This window comes from Ranitomeya variabilis, chromosome 4, assembly GCF_051348905.1.
Source record: "Ranitomeya variabilis isolate aRanVar5 chromosome 4, aRanVar5.hap1, whole genome shotgun sequence".
In the NCBI taxonomy this organism is placed as follows: Eukaryota; Metazoa; Chordata; class Amphibia; order Anura; family Dendrobatidae; genus Ranitomeya; species Ranitomeya variabilis.
In genome coordinates this window covers 320,993,632-321,019,335 of record NC_135235.1, presented here as the reverse complement: position 1 = coordinate 321,019,335, position 25,704 = coordinate 320,993,632, and the positions used below count along the sequence as shown (strand labels likewise).

At 45.3% G+C, this 25,704-nt stretch overlaps 1 protein-coding gene across 4 annotated transcripts in view; it reads left to right on the top strand.

Moving 5' to 3' along the window:
- ARHGEF12 (Rho guanine nucleotide exchange factor 12) overlaps window positions 1–25,704 on the top strand; it is a 189,423-nt gene that overhangs the window by 16,037 nt on the left and 147,682 nt on the right. For 2 of the 4 annotated variants that reach the window (XM_077250483.1, XM_077250482.1), the window contains exons 2-3: window positions 11,878–11,901; window positions 15,808–15,914. In XM_077250483.1, coding sequence (XP_077106598.1) covers window positions 11,878–11,901; window positions 15,808–15,914 — 131 coding nt within the window. The remainder of the gene's footprint in view (window positions 1–11,877; window positions 11,902–15,807; window positions 15,915–25,704) is intronic. The other 2 variants (XM_077250485.1, XM_077250484.1) reach the window with 1 other exon arrangement.

Below are 25,704 nucleotides of genomic sequence, written 5' to 3'. Positions count from 1 at the left end.
TTAGTGTTTTATATGTTTTTATGCACCACTTCATGAGTTGTAGTAACTCTTCACATTACTGATGATAGCGAAGGATCCATCTACGCTTATGGTTCAGTCTACCGTGTACACTGGTGCTTCAAAGTTGGGAACCTTTCCGAATTTTGTATATTTAGGCACAGTTTTGACTTGAAACTTATCCAATTTTCAAGTCCTAAAAGTAGATAAAGAAGCAAATTGAACAAATGAGTAAAAAAGAAAAATTAAACTTTGCAAATTTTTTAGATGAGCAAAATAATCCACTATCATGTCTGTGAATGACAAAAGTATGTGACCCTCCTAGAATTAGCTAATAATTTGAAGTTGACTACATTTGAACGATGAGCTTTGGTGAGTTTTTGATGTTGCACCCATTAGTTTTTGTTTTTTTTTCCTCGAAAATAAACATCACAAAAAAAACTCACCAAAAACTTGAGTGGTGAATGGTAATGGAGCCTCAGTGTGATGTTGTTTAATCAAAGGGACGACCATCAGATGTGAGTGGGCGACCTGTTTTTACTTATAGAAAAGGGATCCATAAGGTTATGTTCCCACGGACAGGTTGGACGTTGCGTACATCCTCAGCATCCAGATGTTACAGCATAGTGGATGGATTTCAAGAAATCCCATGTCCACTATGCGTGCATCGGTGCCCGTGGCTCACCCGCGGAGACGGACATGCAGCGCGTCTCTCCAGACTGCAGCATGTCTATTTATTTTGTGGAGACGCGTGCCTCCGCTAGATAAATGTCACCCGTACAATGTATTGGGATGTGGTGATTCCGCAAGGTTCAATGAACACATATGGATTCACCTGCATTCAAAAGCCGGCAGCACTTTGGCCGCAGTGGACATGTGCTGCGTTCAAAACGCTGCCTGATACCGTGTGCACCCCGCCTCGGGGTATGTGCACACGTTCAGGTTTTTTTTTGCGTGGTTTTTTTGCGTTTTTTCGCGATAAAAACGTTATAAAAACTCATTAAAAACGCATACATTATGCATCCTATCATTTAGAATGCATTCTACATGTTTTGTGCACATGGTGCGGTTTTTTCCGCGAAAATTTGGAATTTGGAAAAAAAACGCAAAAAAAACGCATGCGGTTTTCTGGCAGAAATGTCCGGTTTTTGTCAGGAAAATTTAAGCAAGAAATCCTGACGTGTGCACATACCCTCAAAGTCTGATCCTTACAATACATATTCTTGAAAGTGTTTCATGGCATGAACAAAGGATTTCTGAGGACTTCAGAAGAAGAGTTGTTTATAGTCACCAAGCTGGAAAACGTTACAGAACTGTCTGTAAAGAGTTTGCAGTCCACCAACCCACATCGGACAGATTATATACAACTAGAGTAATGTCAGGACCATTCTTACCCTCCCCAGTTGTGATCGACCAACAAATATAATGGTTCACTCATCAAGTCATAAAGGAATCCAAGGTGACCTCTAAGCAACTTAAAGAAGTTGTCCACTACTAGGACAACCCCTTCTTGTACGCTAAGGCTGGGTTCACACTACGTTATGGGCGTCCGTTAGACGGACTGCGTTACACCGCGGCATAAACGCGGTGTAACGTAGTCCTTAAAGGGAACCTACCACCCTGTTTTTTAAAAATTAGATAAAAATAGTGTGAAATAGGGGCAGAGCTGGGCTTTACATTAGGGCCTTTTCGGTGCCTTTACACCCCCGTTAGGCTGCCCAAATACCTTTGTGAAGTGGCCGTTTTCTGCTGTCACTCAAGTGGGTCAGGTCGGATGGGCGTGGTCACAGCGCTGTTTGTCCCCCAGGATCCTGCTCATCATTACGTTGGTGGCGTAGTGGTGTGCGCATGTCCAAAGAAGATCCACTGCCCAGGAGATGAATAACGGCGCGGTCTTCGCTATTCAGCCGTTTACCGGTGGGCGCGGCCATCTTTGGGCGTGCGCAGATGGAGATCGCGGCGGCCATTTTCCTGAAGTCCCGGGCAGCAGAGCGCTCCATCTGCGCAGGCGCGGCCACAGGAAAGATGGCCGCGCCCACCGGTAAACGGCTGAATAGCGAAGACCGCGCCGTTATTCATCTCCTGGGTAGTGGATCTTCTTTGGACATGCGCACACCACTACGCCACCAACGTAATGATGAGCAGGATCCTGGGGGACAAACAGCGCTGTGACCACGCCCATCCGACCTGACCCACTTGAGTGACAGCAGAAAACGGCCACTTCACAAAGGTTTTTGGGCAGCCTAACGGGGGTGTAAAGGCACCGAAAAGGCAGTAATGTAAAGCCCAGCTCTGCCCCTATTTCACACTATTTTTATCTAATTTTTAAAAAACGGGGTGGTAGGTTCCCTTTAACGGCCGCCATTAATTCCTATGTCGGACGCATCACTAGTGCACGCCCACAATGGGCGTGCGCTAGGGATGTGCCGTCATTGAGTGACGGACCCTGAGACGCGGGCTGCAGCGTTTTTCCGGGTCCGTCACTGCTAGCGCAGATAGAGCATTTGCTTGCTCTATCTGCGCTAGCGTGCTGCCATACCGGCACTTACGTTTACAGCAGCCCGTTACCGTATGTGTTGAACGGGCTGCTGTAAAGGTAATGTGAACCCAGCCTTAGCCCCGATAAATTAAAAAAGCTGATACTCGCCTCCCATGCTGGCTCCGTTCCAGTGGTGTCGGTACTCATGTTCTTGGGACTCCCGTGCGATGGTTGTGACTGCGCTGGCGTCACTGTCCCTGCCTCTTGTCAAATTGAACATGAAGAGGAAGTCAGAGGTCAGCTGCAGACCGGCCTTCCTCTTCATGCTCAAATCAACAAATTGTGGGACACGGACGCCATTACTGATTGGACGCTGGGGTCACGTGTCACAACAGCACGGGAGCCCTGGGAGAGCGGGTGGTAATTGCATGGGAGGTGAGGTGTGGCGTTTTTTTTTTTTTTTAATCAGAGCCAAACATTTAGAACAAGAAGGTGTTATTCTGGCCGTGGACATCCCCTTTAAGGTGTCTCTCATATGACTGTTCATGACTAAACTGTTAGGAGGACAGTGGCAGGATTGCAAGGATAAGGCCATGTTCACACATTCGGTATTTGCTCAGTTTTTTTACCTCAGTATTTCTAAAGGTACCGTCACATTAAGCGACGCTGCAGCGATAGCGACAGCGATGCCGATCGCTGCAGCGTCGCTGTTTGGTCGCTGGAGAGCTGTCACACAGACCGCTCTCCAGCGACCAACGATGCCGAGGTCCCCGGGTAACCAGGGTAAACATCGGGTTGCTAAGCGCAGGGCCGCGCTTAGTAACCCGATGTTTACCCTGGTTACCAGCGTAAAAGTTAAAAAAACAAACAGTACATACTCACCAGCGCGTCCCCCAGCCTCTGCTTCCTGACACTGACTGAGCTCCGGCCCTAACAGCACAGCGGTGACGTCACCGCTGTGCTTTCACTTTCAGTTTAGGGCCGGCGCTCAGTCAGTGTCAGGAAGCAGAGGCTGGGGGACGCGCTGGTGAGTATGTGCTGTTTGTTTTTTTAACTTTTACGCTGGTAACCAGGGTAAACATCGGGTTACTAAGCGCGGCCCTGCGCTTAGTAACCCGATGTTTACCCTGGTTACCAGTGTAAAATATCGCTGGTATGGTTGCTTTTGCTGTCAAACACGGCGATACACGCCGACCTAGCGACCAAATAATGTGCAGACCTTCTAGCAGCGACCAGCAATTTCACAGCGGGATCCAGATCGCTGCTGCGTGTCAAATACAGCGATATCGCTCCCTAGGACGCTGCAACGTCACAGATCGCTGGCGACGTTGCTTAGTGTGACGGTACCTTAAGACAAAACCAGGAGTGGGTGATAAATACAGAAGTGTTGACGTGTTTCTATTATACTTTTCCTCTGATTGTTCCTCTTTTGGTTTTAGTTTACAAATACTGAGGTATAATACTGACCAAATACTGAAGGTGTGAACGTGGCCTTAAGCTGCTGCTTTCAAAAAAGTATTGCTGTCCATGTGCAGATTGCTACAGATCACTTGGACAAAGCCATAAGGCTATTGGAACAGTGTTTTGCGGTTGGATGAGACGAAAATAGAGCTTAAATGAGAAATAAACCAGCTGCTTACCATGTATGAAGCTTGGTGATTGTAGCATTATGGCCGGGGGCTGCATCTGGGCAAGACGGTGGTCATAGTTGATGGAATGTTGAATTTTGAAGCTATGCGGCAAGAAAATGGACCCAAGTTGCACACGTCGTTCTACACAAGAATGGTTAAAAAAGAATAAAGTAGAAATTTTGACATGGTTCAGTCAAAGTCCTGACCTTTTTTAAAGGGATTGTCTGGTCTTAAGCTCCAAGTATGCCGGCGCCCTGTTCCCTGCCGGCGCCCTGTTCCCTGCCGGCGCCCTGTTCCCTGCCGGCGCCCTGTTCCCTGCCGGCGCCCTGTTCCCTGCCGGCGCCCTGTTCCCTGCCGGCGCCCTATTTGACTGCAGACTCGCGAATCCTCACATTACGTTGTCAGTGCTGTGCGGATTCTCCGGTGCCAGGAGCGGGCAGGTGCGTGACCACAAGTATGTGATATGCATGCTCCTGGGCACCTTCCAACTAGACTATCCGGGTTCGCACAATATACTTGGATTGAGTGAGGCTGTGCTTTATCTACGTGGCAACATCACATGTGGACGTGCGCCCGGCACTTGAGAATCCTCGCTGTGAACATTCACAAGTTGTCAGTCACATAGCGCGCTTGCAGAATTGTAGCTGAAGACTGGACAAGCCCTGTAATCCTATACCTATAGAAATGTTGTGGAAAGACCGGAAGCGAGCAGATCATGGAAAAAAAACCCACCAACATCTCAGAAATCAAGCTGTTTTGTAGGGATAAGTCCAGCACTAAGCCAATGTGTAGGACCAACCACAGTCCATGAAATGTTTAGCTGTAGTTGCCCAAGTGGTCACCCCAGATACTGAAAGCGGGGGTTCACATACTTTCACATGTCATATTGGATCATTTTCCTCATTTAATAATTGATAGTCTAGTGTGTAACGTTTTTGTCTCATTTGTGTAATTTCCTTCTATCTACTTTTAGGACTTGTGTGTAAATCTGTTGTAGTTTTCGGTGGACTTTCTGCAGAAGTATGGAAGGTCCTGAAGGTTCACAAATCTCTGTAAGGTTCTTCCTGGTTTGGTTTTGCAGACAGTGAGAACAGGTGTGTCGATCGCCTGCAGACATGGCCGATATTGAAGAGCTAATCCCTACAAGGTACAGAACAATGCAGTGAGGCTCACCGCACATTCCTCTGGACTCAAACACCTCGACTGCAAAACATAGCTGTACTCGGACGTGCATGGCGCCATATTCCAGAGCAAAATGTTCTTTTCACTACTTTGTGTGTTACATTAATATTATATTTTCTGTGAACAAAAAAAAAAAAAAGTCACTGAACCTGACAGTGATTATCTACAGTTCTCTGTCTGGATTGAAGCTTGTACCTGGGAGTTAGCGGATAAGTGACTTTCCCCAGGGGTGATGGGGCTGCCATTGAAAGCCTTTTGTACTTCCTAATCATGTCACGACTTGTCTGATTTGATGGTGATGCAGAAGAGAATTTTCCGTCTAGGCTTTATTAGGATATTTTGGAAACGTTTGTAGCTCCGAGCGTTAATATGGCGCCAGCGTGAGGTGATGCAGTGCGGAAGGCATTGCTGAGCTGATCACAGGATAGTCAGGTCCAGTATCCTGCAGAATGGACTGATGAAGACTCTGCGAGGCTATGTTCACACTGATGCGTCTGCTGACGAATGATGTAAGGCCAGTGACAAGAGTGGAGCTATTGCTTGTTTTATAGAAACCGTGGAAGAGCACAGATGATGTCAGTCCGTGTTCACCCCCCCCCCCCCACGACCTCCATCACTGTTCCCTACCACTATGACATGACTTGGGGCATGCTGCAGATCTCCACAAGTATGGAATCCATAACAAAAAGTATCCCGGTGTGTAAATCTGGGGTACTGTCAGGCAGCGGGATAAGGCTATGTTCACATTAACGTTAAGCTAATGTGCGTCGGGTTTGCGTCGGCGACGCAGCGGCGATGCATGCGTCATGCGCCCCTATACTTAACATGGGGGACGCATGCGTTTTTTTTGTTGCGTTGTGCGACACATGCGTCTTTTTTGCCGCAAGCGTCGGACCAAGAAAACGCAACAAGTTGCATTTTTCTTGCGTCCGATTTTCGGCAAAAACCGACGCATGCGTCGCAAAAACGCAGCGTTTTTGCGTGCGTTTTGATGCGTTTTTGCGTGCGTTGTGTGCTGCGTCGCCGACGCAGCGGCGCACAACGCTAGTGTGAACGTAGCCTAAGTGATACATCCCTGACTTGGTGCATGTCCCTAAAACGCCCCCCATTCATGTTGTCCCCGAGATCTGACTGCTTAGGTTGCCGTTGTGATGTGCTGTAGAGGTTGAGGATGCCCCCGAGGATCGCTAAGTATTTCCTGGCCGGCGTTCTTATGAAACATCCTACTCTCTGTATGATCAGGGCATCACATCCAGATTTTCTCCCGTTGCAGCACCTCCACGTAGTGTTGGGTTTCTGTGAATGACGCACCAGGTTGTGTAACCGCCTGATGTTATCCACTGTTTGTGTTGTGCGGACAAAACCTGTCTGATCACAGAAACTAATGCCACAGCGACTAGCCAAACCTCAGATGTTACCTCTGTGCCAATAGCCGGCTGGTGACTGAGCTGTACCGACATTTTGTGTTAGTGGTTGTTCTTAGTTCAGCAGTATGATGTGGAGAACATGGACATTCCTGAAAGCTCACGCTATAATGTTTGGGATCCCACCACAACTTTGTCTTATTGGTTTTCCCATAGTTTGTTCCTTACAGCCGTGTTTTCTTGTATTTTACTGATCAGGACTGTAAGAAGAAGATGTACATTTGGAATTGAAGGATTATTCCCATCTCAGTAAATCATAGGATTGGCTCCACCCAGGCTCCGACTCTTGGAGGTGGAGTGACAAACGGCGGAGAGCTGCTGAGCTATACTGATTCACCAAAGCAAAATTAGCACTTCTCTATCAAGTTTTGCATCCGTGTAAAACGAACTATATTTCTACTGCCCTTCATTTTTTTACCTCCATATTGAATTTTGGTTGCATCTGTGTTTTTTTTTTTTTTTTTTTCTTTTTTCCTCATTTGGTTTTAAAAACTGAAGTAAGTAAACTTTCTGCACTTTATACATTGAAAAACTGATGCAACCCTGAAGTACAAGGGATGTCTTCTATTTTCTGGGTCTTGCACATTGGACACATATTTGTGTTTACACTGATGTTTGGATCATTGGTGCTCTGTGGTTTCAAGAATGTTACAAAATGGACACCGGATGTGGGAATGTAGCATAAGTCTTATAGAAATGAATTCGGCGTGGTCTGCATGGCGTCATGTGTTGCATGACAACAATTCTAAGAAGAGTCATGTGAAAAAAAAAAAAAAAACCCATCTGTACAGCTTGTCCCTCACATCTGTCTGTAGAAGCAGAATCCACCAACATTTCGGCTGGGGTACACGGGAAGTTTGGTTGCTACAGTTACCTTTAGCATAATGCAAGTGAATGGGATCACGTTGTGATCCGCAAGGCACAGAATAGGAATCATTGGATTTTTTTATAACTTGCTTCTCGAGGTACCTTACGGGTCACAGTGTGACCCAACTTACTTCCACTATATTGCTCAGTCGCTGTGTAGTCCTAGTTTCCTGCACTGTATGTGGACATATTTTGGATGTGGGATCTTGTGATCCCATCCTTGCAGTCAGACGTTTGGGGGTGCTATAGGTTTTGGAATACACCTTTTTTACTTTTTGTAATCTATGGGGTGGTGGCAGATTGAGATTGATGGATTGTTTTGTGGAGAATACATAACAATCAGCAGATGTTTTCCATACTAATGGACTTTGTTGGCTTTCATTTCTCAGTGTGTTTTTGTCTAATATGTTGGGAGCTTATCGCTCATCCTTCCTGGGGTTGTGCCGACACTGTACCCATGGCCCAGCTAATCCACCATGCTTAGACTGTTCATCCCTGCCGAATATTGGGAAATCCCCCATTCTGTTGTGAATCATCTCCATACGTGCTAGTGTGGGCCGCTGGAGAGACAAGCACCTTGCATTATCGCAACTGCAGCTCTAGATAAATATTTCTGGCTGCTTTCCAAGGCAGGTACACACCCTGTTAGCTCCGACACGCAGAAAAAAAAGCTGTATTGTTGACATTAGGCGGCTGGAGTTATTTTATTAGGACGGCCACGCTTACTTTTTGCTCATCTGCCAAGTTCAAAAAAAAAAAAAAAGTCTACGTAATGGTGGGTCCTTTCGATAAATATGATTGTGAAACTTTAACAAATTACTTGATTTATGGCTTTTTTTTTTTTTTTTTTTTTTTTTTTTTTAGAAGTTCCTAATATGGAAACCAATTACCTTCAATCTTCCAACACTATTTGAGTTTGTTGATCCTTTGACGTAACCGAAGGATGCTTTCATAGAGGAATCTACTGGTTATTACAAGATTATTTTTCTATATTATAGTTTTTTGGAAGCCTTTTAATATTGATTGTAGAATTTGCATGCGACGGTGTCCACATGTGGTCCTGGTTTGAGCTGCCCCTGATATGCCTGGATTCACCATGAAATGGCAGTCTGGGTATCTTCTTAAAGCTCTACATTGCGCTCTTCCTCTTATTCTCCCTGGATATTCAGAACTTGGCAAGGTGAATGGTCAAAGGGGTGCGAATCGAGTTGCAGGATCTGATCCAATGGCTGGTAAACACCAAGCATCCAACACTTTTTATTTTGACTAGCCGGTCTGGTGTGACGCCATTGTTGCGGCTGGATGCATGCGACTTCCCGTCAGATCAGCTACAGCGATTCTGATAAACTCAATATGCAATTTAGCTGTTCTAGTAGGATTTTCCTGACATTTCATTAGTTGCGTTTTACTGCAAAAACCACGGTCTGTAAATGGCTTACAGCACAGCAAAGGATCTCGTTGCTGAAAGTTATCAGTCAGGTGAAGGGTGCAACAAAAAATTCTAAGGCATTAGATATACCATGGAACACTAAAGACTATCAGGCAGTGGCTTACACTTGGCACAACAGTGACCTTGCCTAACACTGGACATCCCTTAAAAAAAAAAAAAAAAAAAAAAAATTGATGGAAAGAAAATTGGTCTGGGAGGATGCGAAGAGGCCTACAGCAACATTAAAGGAGCTGCAGGAACTGGTTGTGTGCTGCATGTAACAACAATCTCCTGCATTCATAGAACTTGCCTGTGTGGTACGGAGGCAAGACTAGTTGCTTCTTACAATTAAAAACATTCAATTCTGTTTATGTTTTGACAAAACTAATGTAAAGTCTGTGAGAAGCACATGGGAAAATGCATCATGTTCTGATGAGACCAAGATTCAACTTTGTGTGCATAATTTCAATAGGTATGTTTGACGCAAAGCCAACATTGCATATCACCAAAAGAGCACCATATCCCTAGTGAAGCATGGTGGGGGCAGCATTATGCTTTGGGGCTGTTTTTTTGACAACTGTTTTGGGGGCTTAAAGTCAAAGTTAAGGGAATTATGAACACATTTTTCAAATATCAGTCAGTTTTGCATCAAAACCTTCAGGCCTCTGCTAAAATGATGAAAAGGAATTTCACCATTTCAGCACAACAACAACCTAAGCATTTCACCAAATCCACAAAAGAATGGCTGCACCAGAAGATCAGTGAGTGACCTGCATAGGGCGCTGTGTACAGGAGATGTCCTCACGGTCGTGACGGATTTGGAGCTACTGCAAGGAAGAGAGGGCGAAGATTGCCAATTCTAGATATACCATGCTGATTGACTGCTGCACAAAAACACAGAATGCTGTCAGAAATTCAAAAGTTGCTTTAACAAAGTATTAAATTAAGGGTGTGCATATTTATGCAACCACATTATTTTAAGTCTTTTTTATTTTTCTTTCTCCGCTCAAAGGATTTCAGCTTTTTAATTATACAGATTATGGGTGACATTAATGGTGGAAAAAGTTCTGAAATGTTTCTTGGTATCCGATTTATGTTCTCAGTGATAAACACCTGGCAGCTGAACAGGGGTGTGTGGACTTCTTGTATCCCCTGGCTATAACTAGTAATGTGCATATGCACATTTGTCCCAGAGTACAAGTCGAATTGTCATGTGTTATATTGCAGAATTGGTCTTTTCGGTTGCCTGATATTGACATGCTGTGGATGACATGCTTTCTTGTTATACGCCGTCCCTGATGTGGAGACCCTCAGTGAATATGTAATGGAAGGAGACCCGTCCTGTACACGGCTCGGGCATCGGTGCCCCCGCGTAGCGGCAGGAAATGCAGACGTCATCCCCTTTCACAGGCTACAGAGAAGCTGTCCGTTATCTGGCAGCGAGCCCAGACGTGGCTGGTGGAAGGAGATGCGGACAGTGCTATACTGAGGGGGATCGGCGAAATTCCAGCGTGTGTGCTGCACTTCTCCCAGAAGGCAGAACACTTCTCAGCATCCTTCATTGTGTGACCTACAGACATGGAGCAGTTTAATTTTGTTGGAAAATGAATGGTGAGAGATGGGGGTTACTTATGACCAAGATCTCCCGACCCTTCTATAGAAGTTTTGGCATGCCCATGGGTGGCAGCAGGGTACCTGCTAGGTCCCACTAGCTGTGCACTAACTTCTGAGAGAAAATGCCAAAAGATCTATAGGCTTGCCTTCTTGGTAGGAAGATACAAGGGCCGGTCATACATGGTTTAGGTGTACCGTCCCAGCAGTGGCATGGCGTTCAGACACACACCTAATGCCACGTCTACACAATCAGGTTTGTGTCAGGCTGTAGGGACAGAGTGTGCGCCTAAATCCTGACACAATACAATATTTTTCAGTTCATGGGAGTCTATCGCTAGGTTTTTGATATCTAATCTGAGAGCAGCACGATGTAGAGACAGAGACCCTGATGTGTCACTTACTGGGCTGCTTGCTTTAGTTCTGATAATCTCCTGCTGATAAAACTGATTTTACCACTAGAGGACTATTGAGCCTGCTGCCATGTAGTCGTCCATATTCATAACCCCTGTACCACCCCTCCCCATAACTGATTGGCCGCGTTCTGCCTATGCACAGTGTACACAAAAAGCAAGCGGTGGTGTGGGCGGGGTTATACAGAGCTTAGCATTCAGAGAACTGCTAGTCTTGCAGCGGAGAACATGGTGATTTGATCAACATTGCAGCAAGCAGTCCAGTAAGTGACACACCGCCGGAATTAGGGTCTCTGCTCCTACATCGTGCTGCTCTTAAATGGGTTAACAAACGCTTAGTCTTGGCAGCGATAATGTCCTAATGATAACACCTTAATTGCAAGTAAACAGCACTCAGCCTGATATGACACACATCATGGAAATCAGAGTCTCATCCCCGATCTGCTGCAGTCTTCGGATAAAAACCTAAAATATACCCACCAAATTAGTACCGCAGTCTTAGGATAACCAAGCGAAAACCTGCTGACAAATTCCCTTCAGTACATTTCTCCTCCCCAAATCGTATATATATTGCCCCCTGCCGTGTCAGACTGGCACAGATACGCTTCCTTCTCGTCAGTCTCATCACCGAGGTACTCAGGCAGCGTCCCCTGCAGCCTGGCCCCCATTACCGTGAGTCATTCTGATATGCTCGACGTTCCTCATCCACACAGGATGTGTTATGGCCGGCTGGGGGCCCCGCTGGGATTACTGGCCCCCATTTCTACATGTTCCTGACTTATGGTAATACACAGGCACAATGTCTCTCCTGATAATAACGGCCCATCTCCCTTCTGTTTTTCAGGTTTCATGGAAGAAAACCAACCAGGTACGTTCACGTTAGTGTTCATTATATGTGTCTTGTATACGGATCGTTTAGTTTCTTAATCCTTTGTGTTCTTGATTTACCGTCGGGACGTTCTCTGCACGTGTGTGATTTGGATCAGTAATGATAGACTTTTATGGATGGTGATGAATCAGTAGGTGCTCGGATACTGGTGGCCGTCCTTACTGGTCTGCCCTACGTTTGTGTGGGTGTATGGAGCCGAGCCCATTGTCTACCTGTGATTTACAGCAGCGAACAGAGACGGCTCTGATCACGTCTGTTCAACCATTTAAATGCCACTGATCACCACAAACTGTGACCTTTAAATGGCCTCATTGCATAGTGCAATAAATCCAGCACCCATCGGCCTCAAGATTAGGGGGAGCTCACGGGTAGGCATGGTAACTGAAGCAAGCGGGGGACTGGCAGGCCACCATCGCAGCACTCTGGGTGATCAATGAACCAAAGCTTGCACCTCTAATTCGTACGGTATCAGTAATTTACTATATTGTGCAATAATAAAATAAGCTTCACAAAGACTGGAGGCTAAAAGAAAGGGTGCAAAAAGCACGTGGCATTTTCATATCCGCACAACTCTGAACGAAGGATATAACATTCTGGAAACCGTAACTCAATTATTTAAATGTCAAACAAAAAGAAAATTGCCAGAATATATATATATTTTTTTTCTGATGTTCCACTTTCCCCAAACATGCAACAAAAAGAATGGAGGCCGCCAAGAGCCGAAAACCCAATGGCTGAATCTGGTTTTTCTTTTTTCTATTTTATTACATTTGGAATTTTGTTCTCACTTTTCAGTACACTTGGTAGGATGAATGGTTTCATTCAGAATTACAGCTCATCTCGTGAAAACTATGTCTTATGTCTGGTGATGGGGGGGGGGGGGGATATTTTGGCTCTTTGACGAAGAGGGCGAAATAGCAGAAATTGCTCAGTCATGAATGGCTTGTAAATGGCTGCAATGCAGATGCCGTATGGATGGCGATCAGCGCAGACTTTCTAGCCACAAAATAGATCGTGGTGAAGGCTGCGCTTTATAGACACCCGTATTATGTGCGAGGTGAGGGCAACCTGTCTGATCTCTGGGGTGCCATTATATGTGCTACAAAACTATAGTAGCCCCCCTCCAATGATACACAAGAGAACTTGGCTCAGAGTAGAGGAAGTTTAACCCCTTATTGACATCGGACGTAGTATTACGCCGATGTCAGTGCCCCCGCTTTGATGCGGGCTCCGGCGGTGAGCCCACCTCAAAGCCGGGACATGTCAGCTGTTCAAAACAGCTGACATGTGCCTGCAATATGCGAACACAAGAAAAGAAAGCATGCCCATATATTTAGGGAACACCCAGACAGATAAACCACTCAATTTATTATAGAAAAAATACAACAATTATATACACTAAGGACACAACATTTAAAATCATTTAAAACAATTTATGAAGATCCAAAAAGGCCATGTCCAATAATATGGAACATGGACACCCCATAACTACCTGGATATGCTCGATGTTATAAACATGGACTAAGCAATAAGCACTATAATGTCATAGGACCGCTTATATTTATGTATTTTTTTCATATGACATTGTAGTGCTTATTGCTTAGTCCATGTTTATAACATCGAGCATATCCAGGTAGTTATGGGGTGTCCATGTTCCATATTTTTGGACATGGCCTTTTTGGATCTTCATAAATTGTTTTAAATGATTTTAAATGTTGTGTCCTTAGTGTTTATAATTGTTGTATTTTTTCTATAATAAATTGAGTGGTTTATCTGTCTGGGTGTTCCCTAAATATATGGGCATGCTTTCTTCTCTTGTGTTCGCATGTTCTCAATTCATATTGCCCATAGGTGAACCCCATTCTTAAAATCATTATTAATGTTATACAGTGGTGCCCTCCACACCCCACTTCTTGATGTGCCTGCAATAGGCGCGAGTGGAATCGCGATCCACCCGCGCCTATTACTAGTTAAATGCCGCAGTCAAATTCAGCGGCATTTGGTTTAAAAATTTTTTTTTTGTAGAGTACATCATTTTAACATGAATAACATGGGTTGTAAAGTACAAGGATCCCCTCGTAGGGGGAAATATATAGTAAACTAAATAGGAAAAATACATTATCCTTGACTAGGTAATTTAAGTTGTATGAAACAAATATACAGCAATTATAATTCAACTGTTATAATAAGAAGGGGGGAAGGGAAGAGGGGGTATAGAACCTTAGATGATAGCGAAGAGAATTAAGTTGACGTGAACTAATATATCGTGTAGATCACAACCATCAGTTAGTATTGTCTATGTTATGTTTGTTTTTTATATAGATAATGACACTATTCTGGAAAAGTCACCGTCTGTCTGAGCTTGATGACTGCGGCATTTAATTCACGCTTCCAGCCATCGGGCCATAAATACTCGCATCGGTGACACCCCCCCCCATCTTCCCCCCGTCACGTGATCAGGGGTCATCGGTCCATAGGCATGACAACCGGAGGTCTCCTTGGGACCTATATTGTTGTCAGTGCCGGATAACTATGAGCGCCAACCAGTGGTCGGCACTGATAGCAACTCAGCAATTCAGCTACATAGAGGCGATCTGAGCATCGCCTCTACGTAGCAGAGCCGATCAGGCTATGCCAGCTTCTAGACTCCCATGGAGCCTATTGAAGCATGGCAAAAGTAAAAAAAATGTTTTTAAAAATATAAAATATAAAAAAAAAAATATATATATAAAAGTTCTAATCGCCCTTCTTTTTGCCCCATTCAAATTAAAACAATAAAAAAATCAAACCTACACATATTTGGTATCACAGCTTTCAGAATCGCCCGATCTATCAATAAAAAAAAGGATTAACCTGATCACTAAACGGTGTAGCGAGAAATAAAGTCAAAACGCCAGAATTATGTTTTTTTGGTCGCCATTGACGTTAACAGGCGATCAAAAGATCATATCTGCACCAAAATGGTATCATTAAAAATGTCAGCTTGACACGCAAAAATAAGCCCTCACCTGACCCCAGATCACGAAAAATGGAGATGTTATGGGTATCGTAATGTTTTTTTTTGTTTGTTTTTTTTTAATGACAAATTTTAGAATTTTTTTTTTACACCACGTAGATAAAAAAGAACCTAGACTTGTTTGGTGTCTATGAACTCGTAATGACCTGGAGAATCCTAGTGGCAGGTCAGTTTTAGCATTAGGTGAACCTAGTAAAAAAGCCAAACAAAAAAGTAAGTGTGGGATGGCCCTTTTTTTTTTTTAATTGGAATTTGTTTTCCGTTTTCTAGTACACGACATGGTAAAACCAATGGTGTCGTTCAAAAGTACAACTTGTCTTGCAAAAAACAAGCCCTCACATGGCCATATTGACCGAAAAATAAAAAAAATGGCTCTGGGAAGGAGGGGAGCGAGAAACAAAAAGGCAAAAGAAAAGCTCCTGTCACGAAGGGGTTAATCTGCAGTCCAACAACAAAGGTTCACAAACGTTTAGCTCTTAGACCTTCCTCAGTGCCTACTGACCAATAGAAAAGTGATCATATTGCGCCTTATCCCCTGGGGCAGCTGGGGAGCGCTGAACGCGGTGGTTCAGGCAGACTCCATAGTAGCTCCCTGGCCTGGGGCTGTTGGGACTTGCTGGGCGTTGTAGTTCTGTGGGGAGTGGCTGGTGAGATGCACCGCTGTATACGGTGTAACCCTTTGGACAGCTAGCACACAGCTTCCTGCAGAAGGCAGACCATGGCGGATCACACAGTCTGACTTTTCCAGGTTTCCCTGGACTGTGAGGCTCTGAAGACCCTTTTCTACAACATACAGGTTGTTTTCTCTAGTCTGGAGTCTGGAGCCTGGTTTCCGGTCCTGGTGTTCGCTGACGGTGGGTTTCTTGCAGGCATGGCAGCATTCTGAGCAGCGACATATCAGTCGACAGGAAGCAGAAGGTGGAGCGCAGCGTCAGCTCGTCCCATGACTTCTCCGCTCAGGAGTTTGATCCCACAGGTAGGACACTACAGATACTCACTGTTACATTCTTATTGTGAACCCTACAGCAAAATCCATAGGTTATAGAGGGTTCTGTAGTGCATTATAGTTAACCCTGTCATGTCCACTGCTGGCAATCATGGCTGCATGGGTCTATGCCATGTCCGTACCTCTAGTATTGGAGGACGGGACCTCCACCTGATGGCGGTAAAATGTGATCTTAGAAATGGGATATGGTCATGGAGTGGATGACGGCACCAGTTCTGCTCTACATGGTTTCAATAGAGGGGAGATTGTGATATTGCTGTGCGGAATTAGGGCATGTACATGAAGGTATGCTGATAATGCTACGAACACATTGTAATCCAGGGGTTAGTCACATCATATCATCATCATCATCATCATCATCATCATCATCAAGGTTCTCAATGTATCTATAGACTTTACTGTAAAAAAAATAAAATAAAAAACATCATTGGTTATTATATAGGGGTTGGTTCATCTTGTTAAATCAGAAAAATTGCAAAGTGCTTGTTTGGTACAATTTTGCAATTCACCTCTTAATTAAAAAATCCTCTCTCAAGAATGCTGGACTCTTAGTTCTGAAGTTTACTGCTTGTTGTCTAGGTTACTGGCCACCTCTGCAGTCTAATAGAGAGGGAGGCAGGTCCTAGGCAATGAACATGCTTGCTTTTTGCTTTAGAGCTTGCAAGTTCTGATCTGGATGGGAGGGGGGCCAGACCGCTGGATCGGAGGGGGGGCCAGACGGCTGGATGGGGGGGGGGCAGACCGCTGGATGGGGGGGGCCAGACCGCTGGATGGGAGGGGGGGCCCAGACCGCTTGATGGGAGGGGGGCGGCCAGACCGCTGGATGGGAGGGGGGGGGGGCCAGACCGCTGGATGGGAGGAGGGGGGGGGGCCAGACCGCTGGATGGGAGGGGGGGGCCAGACCGCTGGATGGGAGGGGGGGGGCCAGACCGCTGGATGGGAGGGGGGGGGGGCAGACCGCTGGTTGTGAGGGGGGGCCAGACCGCTGGATGGGAGGGGGGGGGCCAGACCGCTGGATGGGAGGGGGGGGCAGACCGCTGGTTGTGAGGGGGGGGGGCCAGACCGCTGGTTGTGAAGGGGGGCCAGACCCCTGGATGGGAGGGGGGCCGGTGTCAGAGCCCCAGAACTCCTCTCATGCAGAGGGAAAGCTGACGCTGCTTGCAGCATAGGTGAGCGCACAGTGTGGGCAGGTGGCACTAACATGCTGCTGGTCCTGATTGTCAATGTTCAGGACCACACTGGCCTCTGGTATGGGAGAAGCCAGGAGGCTGAGCAGCAGTGCATTTCTGAGCAATCATAATTCCACATTTTTTGTCTTTTTTTTTTTTTTTTTATTGCTTAAAAGGGGTATTCCTATGTTAGTAAGCACATTGCTAGGGGATACCATCACTTAAAGGGATTGTCTTATGAAATGCTTTTATGGCCTAGTATTACGATAAGCAATAAATGTCTGATAGAAGGTGGGACCAGATTCTAAGACTTACTGTAGATAATCTCCAAAATTGGGGCCTCTGATTTCCCTCCATTACCATTTTGACCAAAGTTTGACCCCCATCGCTCGACTTTTCAGGGCACTTGACTACACTGTGTTCCAAATTATTATGCACAAAGAGCTTAGGAGTGATAAGGTTAGAATTTTTTTGTTTGTCATTTAAACTCCTTGATGGTGATGTGTGTCAGGGCTCTTTATATCACTGAAAGCAATTGCAGATACCTGTGCAAATTAGTTTGGCAGGTGTGTCCAAATAAAGGCAAGACTACTTAAGGCTGTTCCACATTATTAAGCAGCCTACATTTTTTGCCAAAATGGGAAAGAAAAAGGATGTTTCGGCTGCTGAGAAGCAACAAATTGTGGAGTATTTAGGTCAAGGCATGACTCCAATTAACATTGCCAAGACACTTCATCGTGATCATCGCACAAACAAGAAGTATGTAGCTGATTCCCAGCACACACGTGTGCGTGCTGCTAAGGAAAAATTGAGGACCCTTTCCAACAGGCAATTGCGTAAGGTTAAAAGAGCAGCTGCAAAAATGCCTTGTCATAGCAGCAGACAAGTTTTTGAAGCTGCTGGTGCCTCCAACGTCCCCAGAATAACAAGATGCAGGGTCCTTCAGAGGTTTGCAGCTGTGCGTAAGCCTTCCTGTCGACCACCTCTATCCACTGCACACAAGCAGAAACGGCTCCAGTGGGCCAAACGATACATGAAGACTGACTTCCAAACTGTTTTGTTCACCGATGAGTGCCGTGCAACGCTCGATGGTCCAGATGGATGGAGTGGAGGATGGACACCCCATGAAAACACGGCTAAGGCGCCAACAAGGAGGAGGTGGAGTAATGTTTTGGGCTGGAATCGTGGGGAGAGAGATTGTCGGCCCCTTTATGATCCCTGAAGGGGTAAAGATGAACTCCATAATCTATGTGGAGTTTCTAAAACAGCACTTCCTGCCATGGTTCAAGAGGAAGAACCGTGCTTTCCGCAGCAAGATCATTTTCATGCATGATAATGCACCGTCTCATGCTGCAAAAAACACATCTGCATCTCTGGCTGCTATGGGCATAAAAGAGGACAAACTTATGGTGTGACCACCATCTTCCCCGACCTCAGCCCCATTGAGAACCTCTGGAGCCTCATCAAAAGGAGTGTCTATGATGGCGGGAGGCAGTTCACATCTAAGCAACAGCTCTGGGAGGGTATTCTGTCCACATGCAAAACAATTGAAGCAGAAACCATCCAAAAACTGACAAATTCAATGGACGAGAGAGTTCAGAAGCTTCTTTCGAACAAGAAGGGGTCCTATGTGCAAATGTAACATCACCTAGAATAAAGTTTTCACTTGAAAACTGTTTGATTTCATTTTGTAATAAGCTGATAATGCTTATAACTTCACAATTGACCATTTTTTTGTTCAAAATTTAAAAAAGAAAAAGGTTGAAAACTCTGCTGTGCATAATAATTTGGAACATGCATTTTGAGTGTTTATTTTTTTTAAAAATATCCTGTTTTCATAGGCAGTTTGTTCCAAAACATTGCAATTATACTAGAATAGTAGATGACTGGAAAATAACAATGACTGCAATTCAGATAGGTAATTTAGAGAAAATATGAGGAAATATTATTTGCATAATAATTGAGAACACAGTGTAGAGCGCCCAGCAGTGGTGGCCGGGAACGCTCTTGTGAAGAGGACACACCGGAAACAATTGTGGCCCCATAATTCTTAGAATTGGGGAGGACCCAGAGGTCAGACCTCCCAACTAGGAATATGCCATCTCTGAGTAAGATAGGAAAATACATTTATTAATATACTAGATCTAGTAAGGAACAATTCTCACAACTAACCCTACCTTGTACCCAAATTATCCAGCCAGTCCCAGCATTGTGTATTATGGCTGCCCAGGGGCTAGCTCCAGTCTGACAGCCGTTGCCCCCTTCGTACAGCGTATAAACGGTCTATGGCCACAATCTTCAGTACCTTGGACTGAGTGTTGTGGCCACAACCTGTGGTCCCGTGCACTCGGGTCAGCAATCGTGTGTTGATCAGGATGCCGTTCTGTTGGCTGTCACAGCTGCCGGTCTGCAGTGTTGGTGTGGTCTAGATCCTTCACACTGATCGCCGGGAATCATTATTTCTGGGTACAATAATGGCATATGACCGGAGTAGAGTGTTGTGCCAGGACCATTTGGTCTTGTGCAGTATGGAGCTGGCAAGGGGCCCAGTCCTCTAGACTGGAGTGGGGCCTCCTCATGCAGCGCCAGTCTTGCTGAAGTATAAGAAGCCAAATTCATTAATGGGCTCGCATGACGTTACTGAATTGGACACCTCCTCTTATTATTGGCCTGTGTCTTCACGTGCCACACCAGAAGTGCTACTCCATTCAGAGACTGCAGTATCGTTTCTGACCTACAAAACGCCGGCACATTTCATCAATTGGATGGGGTTTGTCCACGGCCTGCACTACCCTGCCTTCCCCATTTTGGCAGAGCTGCTACAAACCAGCTTGAAAAACCCAAAAGTTGGAAAACTTTTTTTTTTTTCTTTTTTTTTCAGCAGCGGTTTATTTTTATTTTTATTTTTTTTTGTAAAGCTTAAAATAAAACCACTCTGTTTTGGAAGGTTTCTGTTAGTTGCTTTTCCCAGCTTTGATAAAACTTTATTCTAAAATGGCCATCGTGGTGGCCATAGCGCCATAAGCGGCCACCACAATGTGCCAGCGTAGTGAAGTACGTGGCAGCACTAGGTTACTGGCCACCTCTGCAGATGTCACCGAGAAGGGCCTTGTAGGTTATCGGACTCCTCTCTGCGTCCCAGGGTCGGGTTTGGCTTTAGTAATAATTCTGGCCCTTTCGGGAGACATTAGACACTCTACTAAGCACTTTTGTTAACCCCTTCCTGACCTGTGACGCCACGTAGGCGTCATGAAAGTCGGTGCCAATCCGACCTGTGACGCCTATGTGGCGTCATGGAGGGATCGCGTCCCTGCAGATCGGGTGAAAGGGTTAACTCCAATTTCACCCGATCTGCAGGGACAGGGGGAGTGGTACTTTAGCCCAGGGGGGGTGGCTTTGCCCCCCACGTGGCTACGATCGCTCTGATTGGCTGTTGAAATTACAACAGCCAATCAGAGCAATTTGTAATATTTCACCTATGAAAAGTGGTGAAATATTACAATCAAGCCATGGCCGATGCTGCAATATCATCGGCCATGGCTTGAAACCCTGATCTGCCCCCACCGCCAACAATCTCCTCCCCAGTCCTCCGTCCTGTGCTCCGCTCCCCTCTGTCCGCTCCCCCGTCCTTCTGTCCGCTCCCCCCGTGCTCCGATCCCACCCCCCGTGCTCCTATCCCCCACTGTGCTCTGATTCCCCCCACCCCTGTGCTCCGATTTGCCCCCCCCCTCATACTTACCGAGCCTCCCGGTGTCCGTCTGTTCCATGGGCGCCGCCATCTTCCAAAATGGCGGGCGCATGTGCAGATTAGTTTCATGTACATTTTGATCACTGTGATAGGTTTTATCACAGTGATCAAAATAAAAAAAATAGTAAATGAACCCCCCCCCCTTTATCACCCCCATAGGTAGGGACAATAATAAAATGAAGAAAATATATTTACTTTTATTTTTCCACTAGGGTTAGGGTTAGGGCTAGGGTTAGAATTAGGGTTAGGGTAAGGCTATGTGCACATGTATTCTGGTCCTCTGCAGATTTTTCCGCAGCGGATTTGATAAATCCGCAGTGCATAACCGCTGCGGATTTATTGTGGCTTTACCGCGGTTTTTCTGCGGATTTCACTGCGCTTTTACAACTGCGGTTTTCTATAGGAGCAGCTGTAAAACCGCTACGGAATCCGCAGAAAGAAGTGACATGCTGCGGAATGTAAACCGCTGCGTTTCCGCGCAGTTTTTTCCGCAGCATGTGCACAGCGTTTTTTGTTTCCCATAGGTTTACATTGAACTGTAAACTCATGGGAAACTGCTGCGGACCCGCAGCTGCGGATCCGCAGCGTTTTCCACAGCATGTGCACATACCCTTAGAATTAGGCTATGTGCACACGGTGCGGATTTGGCTGCGGATCCGCAGCGGATTGGCCGCTACGGATTCGTAGCAGTTTTCCATCAGGTTTACAGTACCATGGAAAATCAAATTCGCTGTGCCCATGGTGCGGAAAATACTGCGCGGAAACGCTGCGTTGTATTTTCCGCAGCATGTCAATTCTTTGTGCGGATTCCACAGCATTTTACACCTGTTCCTCAATAGGAATCCGCAGGTGAAATCCGCACAAAAAACACTGGAAATCCGCGGTAAATCCGCAGGTAAAACGCAGTGCCTTTTACCTGTGGATTATTCAAAAATGCTGCGGAAAAATCTCACACGAATCCGCAACGTGGGCACATAGCCTTAGGGTTAGAGTTGGGTTGGATTTAGGGCTAGGGTTGGAAATAGGGTTAAGATTATGCTTGTGGTCAGGGTTATGGTTAGGGGTGTGTTGGGGTTAGGGTTGTGGTTAGGGGTGTGTTGGGGTTAGGGTTGTGGCTAGGGTTGGGATTAGGGTTAGGGTTGTGGTTAGGGTTGGGATTAGGGTTAGGGGTGTGTTGGGGTTAAGGTTGTGGTTAGGGGTGTGTTTGGGTTAGTGTTGGAGTTAGAATTGAGGGGTTTCCACTGTTTAGGCACATCAGGGGTCTCCAAACGCAACATGGTGCCACCATTAATTCCAGCCAATCTTGCGTTCAAAACGTCAAATGGTGCTCCCTCTCTTCCGAGCCCCGACGTGCACCCAAACAGTGATTTACCCCCACATATGGGGTACCAGCATACTCTGGACAAACTGGGCAACAACTATTGGGGTCCAATTTCTCCTGTTACCCTTGCGAAAATAAAAAATTGCTTGCTAAAACATAATTTTTGAGGAAAGAAAAATATTTTTTTATTTTCACGGCTCTGCGTTGTAAACTTCTGTGAAGCACTTGGAGGTTCAAAGTGCTCACCACACATCTAGATAAGTTACCTTGCGGGTCTAGTTTCCAAAATGGGGTCACTTGTGGGGGGTTTCTACTGTTTAGGCACGTCAGGGGCTCTGCAAACGTAACATGATGCCCGCAGACCATTCCATCAAAGTCTGCATTCCAAAATGTCACTACTTCTTTTCCGAGCCCTGACGTGTACCCAAACAGTGGTTCCCCCCACATATGGGGTATCAGCGTACTCAGGACAAACTGGACAACAAATTTTGGGGTCCAATTTCTCCAGTTACCCTTGTGAAAATAAAAAATAGCAGACTAAAAAATCATTTTTGAGGAAAGAAAAATGATTTTTTATTTTCACGGCTCTGCGTTATAAACTTCTGTGAAGCACTTGGGGGTTTAAAGTGGTCACCGCTAAAGTGGTCATCTAGATTAGTTCCACGGGAGCTCTTGTTTCCAAAATGGGGTCACATGTGGGGGAGCTCCTTCACTTCCGAGCCCTGCCGTGTGCCCAAACAGTGGTTTACCCCCACATGTGAGGTATCAGTGTACTCAGGAGAAATTGCCCAATAAATTATCGGATCCATTTTATCCTGTTGTTCATGTAGAAATGAATAAATTGAGGCTAAAAGAAATTTTTTGCGAAAAAAACGAAACAAAAAAAAAGTACTTTTTCATTTTTACAGATCAATTTGTGAAGCACCTGGGGGTTCAAAGTGCTCACTATGCATCTAGATAAGCTCCTTGGGGGGGTCTAGTTTCCAAAATAGGGTCACATGTGGGGGAGCTCCAATGTTTAGGCACACAGGGGCTCTCCAAACGCGACATGGTGTCCGCTAATGATTGGAGCTAATTTTTCATTCAAAAGTCAAATGGCGCTCCTTCCCTTCTGAGCCCTGCCGTGCGCCCAAACAGTGGTCACCCCCACATATGGGGTATCGGCGTACTCAGGACAAATTGTACAATAACTTTTGGGGTCCAGTTTCTCTTTTTACCCTTGGGAAAATAAAAAAAATTGTTGCTAAAAGATCATTTTTGTGACTAAAAAGTTAAATGTTCATTTTTTCCTTCCATGTTGCTTCTGCTGCTGTGAAGCACCTGAAGGGTTAATAAACTTCTTGAATGTGGTTTTGAGCACCTTGAGGGGTGCAGTTTTTAGAGTAGTGTCACTTTTCGGTATTTTCAGCCATATAGACCCCTCAAACTGACTTCAAATGTGAGGTGGTCCCTAAAAAAAATGGTTTTGTAAATTTTGTTGTAAAAATGAGAAATCGCTGGTCAAATTTTAACCCTTATAACTTCCTAGCAAAAAAAAATTTTGTTACCAAAATTGTGCTGATGTAAAGTAGACATGTGGGTAATGTTATTTATTAACTATTTTGTGTCACGTAACTCTCTCGTTTAAGAGAATAAAAATTCAAAATTTGAAAATTGCGAAATTTTCAAAATTTATGCCAAATTTCCTTTTTTTTTCACAAATAAACGCAAAAATTATCGACCTAAATTTACCACTAACGTGAAGCCCAATATGTCACGAAAAAAACAATCTCAGAACCGCTAGGATCCGTTGAAGCGTTCCAGAGTTATTACCTCATAAAGGGACACTGGTCAGAATTGCAAAAAACGGCCAGGTCATTAAGGTCAAAATAGGCTGGGTCATGAAGGGGTTAATTAATGGTGGATAATAATCCGATATCTCTTTATGCTCTTCCCAGTTAGGGCTCCTACTCACTTGCACAAGACTCGGATGAGTCTCGCACGCAATACCCGGCACTCAGATCGGAGCGTGCAGCCGCATAGCAATACATGCAGCCGCACGCTCCGCTCCTCTGTGCCAGGTGCAGCGCCGGGTATTGCCGTGCGAAGTGAGAAGGAGCCCTAACTCTAAGGCTTTGATTACTTCTGCCTAGATCGTTCTCCATCAGGTTTACGTTGCTTTTTAGTGATTAGTAGAAAATACTCTGACACTTTGCAACTCCATAAAAGAAGGGCTTTAGTATCCGCGCACTCGGTGAAGACATAATGGCTTCTAGGTGTGAAGGAGCTGATGATCTCGTGCTCCGACCCATTACCGCATCTTCTGTAATTACATTGTCAATTTGAAAAGTACGACACAAGTGCGTATCATTCACCCTGTAATCTTACAGGTTTTGATCATCAAAAATATCGACCCTTTCTAAACAAATATAATGAACCCACTCTCTTGGCAGAGCGTTCTGTGGCCTGGCTGATCTGTGCCGATGGTGGGCTTCTTTTTTGTACTTTAGTTGCTGTGTATAGCTGGATATAATTTCAGGCTTAATAACTTATACTGCTTGAGGCATATTTGTCAAAAAAAAAGTCTTAAAGGAATTTTCCACCCAGGCATGGGTGAGTACTTACTGTTATTTCAGAGTTTGGGTTCATTTCCCTGACTGTTCCAAATCCAGCTTTAATTATAGAAACAATAATGCTGCACCCCCACCCCATTCCCAACGTGTTTTGGTTTGGGAAAGGGGAATATGTTGTTGCTTCACACCTTGCACTGCGGCTTCTGTACAAAGAAATGATAGCGCCCCTTACTTATTAGATGGGTGACCAAATCTACTGAGATTGCAGGGTTTAGTCACCAGTAATACAATGTGTAAACCCCTCCTTCACATCACGGTCTGGTCCTCCTGCCGTCTTCACCGGGACTGGCCAGCCAGCCGAGGGCCTTTTGGGCACAGCGTTCAGCTATGTATTCATGGCTTTGTCCGGGCATCCATCTCAATCCTTAGCAAACAGGGTCAGATGTGCCATTGAGTTAACTTAGGCAAAAGTTGAAACGTTACTTTACACTTGCTCACCTTTTTGACTGTGTCCATCTTTTCATGCTTGCACAGGAAAGTAGTCTATACGAAAGGAGATCAAACCGAGCCTGAAGGTTCAAGTTTTAGTCTGTTTGCCGTATTGAATGTATGACTCCATCAGGAACATGTCTGAATGCTATTTTTTTTGGGGGGGATCCAGACTGAAACCGCGACTGAGACATAAGAACAGTGCTGAATGCTGTGTGAGCAGGCCCTACCATGTACAACGGCGAATCTCCTGATGACTTCAGCATCATCTGTAAGACCTAAACATCTAATCAAGGGCGATAAGCCACATGTAGCCATGTCTGGAAGTGGCCTACTCCTTTTACCCCTTTTGGGAAGGTAGTTGCTGGGTTGCTGGCCAAATGAGCGTTTTCTTGAGCTGTCTTAGGTCTATGAACTTATTAGAATTAGAACTAGTGCTGAGCGAACATGCTGGGATAGGTGATATCCAAGTATGCTCGTG